At 49.0% G+C, this 7379-nt stretch overlaps 1 protein-coding gene across 1 annotated transcript; it reads left to right on the top strand.

The window, feature by feature from the left end:
* The first annotated feature begins 2840 nt into the window (after positions 1–2840).
* Positions 2841–4346, top strand: LOC126650599 (inositol 1,4,5-trisphosphate receptor-interacting protein-like 1). The gene has a single exon (XM_050335586.1). The coding sequence runs from the start codon at positions 2841–2843 to the stop codon at positions 4344–4346; it is 1506 nt and encodes a 501-aa protein (XP_050191543.1).
* Positions 4347–7379: the final 3033 nt, after the last annotated feature.

The following is a 7379-nucleotide window of genomic DNA, read 5'->3' as shown; positions in this document are numbered from 1 at the left end:
TCGCTGAGCTGGGGTGGGGACAAAGGGTGGGGCTGACCTGGCTGTGATGTGTCTGGTGCCTGTGACATCACAAGGGATGTGTCACAACGGGGGCAGGTGTAAGTGCCACCAGCAGGCAACGCTCCCCAGTTTAGCCTGGACCAACAGTGATTGCACACACTGGGAAGACACTGCACTGGACAAAGGCCAGAGTGGAAGCATCCAAGAGAGTGGTTCTGCCCCTGCACCCAGGGCTCAGCCCCCTGTGGGCACGCCTTGGGCAGGGAGCAGAGCCACCACTGGGACTATGTGCAGGCCTTGCTGCCTGCCACCTGCTTAGCACCCTCTCCTTCCTGCCCCAACCTCTCTGCAACTCCCGTCCCTGCTTCGCCACCATGGCTGCCATGATATTCTTTGGCATTGTAAAAAACATCCTCCAGTTCCCACAAATGGTCGGTGATCCACTGGATGAAGGCACCCGTGACCGCATGCAGCAGCGCGCAGAGTACCTGGACCAACAGATGATGACTCTGCTGCAGGAGCTGGAACACGGGACCATGGAGCAGAGTGGTGGGGTCTGGGGAGCTCTGCTCTGGGCTGTCCTGGGCCTGGTCTTGGGACTCTTCTGGCAGCTCAGGAAAAGGAGCAATGAGGTGGACATCCGTGGCGAAGCATGGAGCAGCTGCAATGAGAGAGAAGAAAGTGAAGGAGGAGATCGTGCTGAGAAGGATCTGGCCACAAAGCTGCTTGCTCCCCCATACCCTACCCCCACCTTCACACTGCCCACTCCCATCCCCACCGCCCTAACCCCCTTTACCCCGCAGGTGAAATGGAAGGGAAATGGAAAGTGAAGCCCGTAGGTTGAGAAACGCATAGTTTAACAATTGAAATTGAAAGTAAAACCCTGTAGGTTGAGAAAAGAATAGTTTCAGAGTTGAAATCAAAAGTAAAACCCCATCGGTTGAGAAATGAATAGTTTAGTAGTTGAAATTGAAAGTAAAACCCCATAGTTTGAGAAACGCATAGTTTAACAACTGAAATAAAAAGTAAAACCCTGTGGGTTGAGAAAAGAATAGTTTGAGAGTTGAAATACAGTGAAAACCCATCAGTTGAGACAAAAATATTTTAAGAGTTGAAATAAAGTAAAATATAATTTTATATAATAATAAAGATCATAAAAAGGACAAAAAAAATCTAAGTAAGTGATGCACAATACAATTGATTGCCATGCACTCACTGATGCCGGACACTTTCCCGAACGTCAATCAGTTCCCCTTTGGATACATGCCCCAGTGTATATACTAGGCATGACAATCTATGGTATATCCTTTGGCCAGTTTGGATCACCTGTCCCAGCTATGCTCCCTCCCAGCTGTTTTTTCCTGGGTTTTTGTACCTACTCACTGGAACAGCATGAGACACAAAAAAGTCCATGATTAATGATAAATTTGACTTTGCAACAACCAAAACATCAGTGTGTTATCAACATTATTTTCATACTGAATCCAAAACACAGCACTGTGCCACTTACTGAGAGGAGATTAATTCTATCCCAGCCTAAATCAGAACAATATCCACCCTTTATTCCATACCATTTACATCATGCCAAGTCTCACACTTCCCATACCATCTTCCTTATTTATTTCATAGATATACATACAGACATCATTCCCTTACTCTATGGAACACCTCTGTCAAACACCCATAAAATGTTCACAGAAATGTCTGTTGAATTTCATTCAGTCCATGACTTTGGTCTCTATTCCTGCTTGACAGTCTTTCAAGTAGGAAAAATGGTGTGAGGTGTTGGACTGTTGCTTTCAATCTCTGATGCTTTCCCACAAGATGGCAAGATCCATCAGTAAACAAGGCATATTTCTTCTCACTTTCTGGTAATTTATTTCATAGTGAGCCCTCTTCAGCACATGGTACCTCCTCCTTTGTGACATTGCAAAATCTTTGCCTTCTGGCCAGTCTGTGATCACTTCTAAGATTCCTGGACAACTGAGGTTTCCCATTCAAGCTCACTGTGTCATCAGTGTGACCCACTTACTCCATGTACCATCTGCTGCATGATGTGTAGAGGAGACACTCTTTTTGAACATCTAACCCAACACAGGTAATGGAGGTGCCAGGAGGAGCTGTGTTTCAGTACCAGCCACTTCCAAAGCAGCTCAAACCCCTTCCTGAGCTGCCAGTATCTCTTCTTCTTCAGTTGGAATATAGTGGGTTTCAGAATCTCTCTATCTCCAACTCCAAAAACCTAGAGGTTGACCTCGAATCTCCCGTAGTGTTTCTGCCAGAGGCACCAGGTATGCACATTTTCATATCTTGCGCTGTTTGGAGTGGCCCAAAGGCTACTGCATGAACCGTCTCCTGCTCAGTTTGTTCAAAAGGCAACTGTGAGTAGCTGAGTCAGGGCAGGGATGAAGGGCAGGGCTGGCCTGGCTGTGATGCGCCTGGTGCCTGTGACATCACATGGGAAGTGTCACAATGGGGGCAGGTGCAAAGGACACCAGCAGGTAACAGTGTTGCAGTACAGCCTGGACCATCGATAAGTGCACATGTGGCAGGAGACTGCGCTGTATGAGGGCCAGAGCAGAACCGTGGGCACTGGAGGCAGTAGTTCTTCCCCCCCACTCAGGGACCAGCACCCCACGAGCACACCTTGGGCAGGGCACAGTGCCACCACTGTGACTGGGCATAGGACTTGTTGCCTGCCAGCTGCCTAACCCCCTCTCTTTTCTGCCCTTATATCCCTCTGTCTCCTGTCACAGCTCCCCTCACCTCCAGTTCCCTCTCTCCTTCCCTCACTCCTTCCGCTCAACCCCTTTTTTGTTTTTCCTCCTGAAGAGGAGGCCATGACCTTCAGGACACTATTCCTCATCCTTTTTTTGAAATGCATCCTTGAGTACCCCCAGATAGTTAGTGATGGACTGGATGAAGAGACATACGACCGCATGCAGAAGCGAGCAAATTACCTGGACCAAGAGATGGCTAAGCTGCTGCAGGAGTTGGAACACGGGACCCTGAGACAGATTGTCATGGCCTGGGGAGCCCTGCTCTGGGCTGCCTTGCTTCAGTGGCAGTTCTGGGCCCTTGCCGGAGTCCAGGTCTTGTTCTTGGGCCTCTGCTGGAAGCTCAGGGAAAGGAGCCATGACGGGGAGAGCAGCGACGAAGAAGAGAGCAGCTACACAGAGAGTGAAGAAAGTGAGGGAGAAGATCCTTCTGAGAGGGATCTGGCCAGGATCTATGAAAGGCGCATCCAGTGGTCAGTGCATAGGCTGGCCCACAGGAGACGGGTGGTGGAGGAGCTGGTGCGCGACCTTCTCCTTGTCTCCCGTGAGCGCTTTTTGAACAGCTTCTTCCCGGTGCTGCAACCAGCCATTGGAGTGGGCAGTGCCTGTGAAGGCTGGAGTCCCCAGGAGGAGAAGGATGTCGTCTACTGCGTGCTCGTGCCCTTGAAGCCACCCTGTGGGCACACCTTCCACCTGGAACTGGACACCGCAGGGGAGATGCCGCAGAAGGGCATGTGTGTCTGTGTGGAGCTGGTGTGCACCTGCACCGGGGAGCAGCTGGGCAGCAACACGCTGTGCTTCCTCCACCACTGCAAGGAGGAGCTGACGAGAAATCAGGAGCCCAGCCTCCTACAAACTCTCTGCACTGGCCCCTACCTTGATGCGCAGAAAATTGCCCTGTGGTTCCAGAAGTTTGTGACCTCAGCCTGGGAGGAGGTGCTTCAGTCACATCACTACAGCATGGAGGTGCTGCCCTCCACCCGCTCCTGCAAGCTGAAGCTGAAGAAAGCCCGCAGGAAACCCCTCTTAGTTGAGATAATATTTGGTGTGCAGCAAGGGGACTCGGACATCTTCCTGAGTAGCCAGCCTACAGATGTCCTTGTCCCCCCAAGCACCACATGGCTAGAGACCTACGCTGTGGCAGAGGCGATGTTCTTCCAGCACATCTCCAGGCAGGCCCCACGCCACAGCTGCTACCTCAAATGCATGCAGCTCTGTGCTCGCATTCTTGTGGGCACAGGCTTTTCTCCCTATACTTTGAAGACTGTGGTCATGCACCTCTTGACCCTCATCCCCCTGGCAGGCTGGTGCCGCAGGGATTTCCTGCTGCGGCTGAATGATATCATTCAGTACCTGAGATGTTGTGTGGAGGAGAAACGCCTCAACCACTTCTTCTTGGGCAATGAGGACATGCCCGAGGAGATCAGCCTGCCCACAGACTTCCAAACGGCCCAGCCCATCAACCTCTTCCAGAACCTGGTGGAGGACCCAGATGCCCACGCTAAGGCACTGTGTGAGGCCAACGACCTGAAAGATCAGCTCAGAAAACGGCTCTTCTACGGGATCTGACACATAGCATTGTAAAATCATTAGGTTTCTAGGAAAAGACCTCCCAGATCATTTAGTCAAAACTTTGACCTTCTGGGAGCTTTACTTGGTATAAAGTTTACAATAAATGGTGTGTTTGAACAAACACTGCGTCTCTGAGTGTTCATGCATCACCTTGGCGGGGAACGCGGCTGCTCAGCTGAGTATTTGACAGAAAAGCTGATGTGGTGGGCTTTGGTTTCTCTGACTCTGTACCTATGGCTTCCCCGACTCTGTACCTATGGCTTCCCCACCTATCCATGCTCCTGTGCTGGGGAAATGGGAATATGAGGTCACCCTTCACAGCTGTGCTCACTGTCAAGGGACATTTAACAGTGCTGCCCTCCAGCTACTCCTGCAAATCCAAGCTGACCCAATGCAAGGAAAGCCTCATGGCTGAGATGATATCTGGGGTGCTGCGAGGTGACCTGGACATCTTTGTGAGCAGCCAGCCTACACAGGCCCTCTTTACCCCAAGCACAACATGGTAGGAACCCTATACTGTGGTGGAGAAAAAGTTCTTCAGGACACCTCACCAGGCAGATCCCACATGACAGCTGGCACTGCAAACACCTGCAGCTCCTCACCCGCAGCCTGGTGGGCACAGGCATTTTCTCCTATACTTTGAAGACCATTTTGATGCACCTGCTGAACACCATATCCCTGTCAGACTGGCACAGGAGGGATTTCCTGCTGTGGCTGAGTGATATCATGGAGTGCCTGCACCACTGCCTGGAGGAGAAATACCTTGACCACTTTGTCATGGGCAACAACAGTATTCCTAAATATATCAGCTTGTCCCCAGGCTTCCAAATGTTTGAATCTCTCAACCTCTTCCAGCACCTGGCACAGGATTTGGCTGCCCACACCAATGCATGGTGTGAGTACCTTGATCTGCAATATCAGCTTGGAAGAATTCTGCTCTATGGCTGTTGAAAGAGGCCTTCACACAGAGAGTTGTGCTTGTGGGGCTCACAGCTGATGGCAGCAGGGATAAAGGAGAATGTCGGACACAGAAAGGTGAGTGTAGACACTGCACAGCATATTCCTCTCAACAGTCTCCTCAGCACAGCATCTGTGCCACATGTCTGTGGTGGCTATAAAGACAGCTTTCATCCTCATTTCCCTTCACACTGTCACAGCCATGGTGGCCATTTCAGATGGGCCTCAAAATTCTTGCTGGCAGATCCAGCTGGCCAGGCACCAAGCAAGAGGCACTGCTAATATGCCTCTGTGTGTTCACTGGGGTCTGGATGGAGAATCTACCAATCCTAGACATTCTCTGGGGAGCAGCTGCCACAGAACAGGGCATGCTGGACACAAAGAACAGGCTGCTCAGTTGACAGTGGGAATTACCACAGCACCTTTCCTCCACAGCAAAAGCACACTCTGAGGAGTCAGACCTGATGTAGCTGAAGAGGCTTTTGCAAGGAACCAGGAATCAGACTCCTGTTACCAGTTGGACTGCAACTCCTCCCTTTTCGAGGTAAAGCAAGAGCTGTATGCCCAAACAGAGTAAAATAATGAGTTCATTCACCAGTCCAAGGGGTCTGCTGACCAGACCTGTCTTTTCTGGAAGCATTCTGTCCCCTTGGGGCTTGGGTTGAAGGCATGACCAGGAAATACTCTAGCTTCATACAGCCCTAAGACTAGTTTCTCTTGCTTTTTTACATTGGAACCAGCAAAGTCAAAATGAGAAGCTCAAGGATCGTCAAAATAAACTTCAGGGCCTCGAGGAGATGGGTAAAGGGATCAAGAGAGCAGGCAGTATTCTCCGTCTTCCCAGTTGTAAGGAATGGCATATAAATAGGCAGATGCAACATATGAATATCTGGTTTCAGGGCTAGCATCACTGTCAGAATTTGGGTTTTTTTTAATCCTGGGGTGGTCTATGTGACATCAGGCCTTCTGGGGCCTGACAAAATGCACTGTTCTCAATGGAGGGAAAGTATTTTTCCTCATGAATAATCCGGCCTCACTGAAAAGGCTTTAACCTAGGTTTTAAGGAGGAAAGGGTAAATCAGGCTTATTAGTGATAAATCGTGAAATGGCATGACAATGTTTGAGGGGCAGTGTGCTAGAGAGAACTTTCCCTGTGCTCCAGGATGTACTGAGTAGATTGGAGTGCCTTTGCAGTGTTTGTACACTCAAGAGCACAACGTGAGGAATAGACAGGAAGATCTTTTTTTCCTGAGTTACAGCCACAGCTCCCTGTTCAGCTGGGTTGGTCTTCTTCCCTGCCAACTTGTTTTTTGGCAGGTGGTGATAGACTGCTCCTTTATTTTCAAGATTTCCTTCTGGAAGAATCTCCGGCCTTCCTATACTCCTTTGCCCTTTGGGGTTGCTTTCCAAGGGACTCTGTGAATTAGTCTCCTAAACATGCTGAAGTCTGCCCTCTGGAAGTCCAAGGTGGCAGTTCTGCTGCCTCCTGTCCTTATTTCTCCAAGAATCAAAACCTCTATAATTTTATTATTCTTAAGCCCAAGATTTAACGTCAAGATAGGATGCCATCTTGTGACAGATAAGGCAAATCAGGCTTCCTTATTTCTACATGCACAATAAAAAGAACAAACTTTAGACCTGTGAAACAAATCCCAGCTAAGCAAGACAAAGTTACCCTTAAGCGACAGCACAAAAGTTCAGTGAGATAATCACATTAGCATTACTGAGCTAGCCATGCATGTGAAGCACAATACAGCTCCTATTTACTATTTGTCTGCATTATGGATCTAAAATATTCATATTTTATTGTCTTGTGTTGACAGCAAACTGTTAGAACAGAAGAATGACTGGTTTTGTGTTTGGAGTTTCATGTCTTATTTAGTGCAAGTTTGAATGGCAAGCAGAATTAATCAGGTTCTTGAGTACACTTTATCCAAGGTTATTCACACTAGCAGTCCTTAAACAGAGCAGTGGATGAGAATCAGATGTCCTTTTTATATATACCCACTGGCTTGGGATTATATACTCCACCTAAAGGGAACTGAGCACTCAACTCTTCTGCAATTCCAGTAA

The sequence above is a fragment of the Myiozetetes cayanensis genome, unplaced genomic scaffold (assembly GCF_022539395.1).
Source record: "Myiozetetes cayanensis isolate MyiCay16 unplaced genomic scaffold, myiCay2020 scf6-25, whole genome shotgun sequence".
In the NCBI taxonomy this organism is placed as follows: Eukaryota; Metazoa; Chordata; class Aves; order Passeriformes; family Tyrannidae; genus Myiozetetes; species Myiozetetes cayanensis.
This window is presented reverse-complemented; position numbering and strand designations above follow the sequence as displayed.

Coding starts and splice junctions, on each gene's coding strand:
- LOC126650599 (XM_050335586.1), top strand. CDS start 2,841: ATGACCTTCAGGACACTATTCCTCATCCTTTTTTTGAAATGCATCCTT.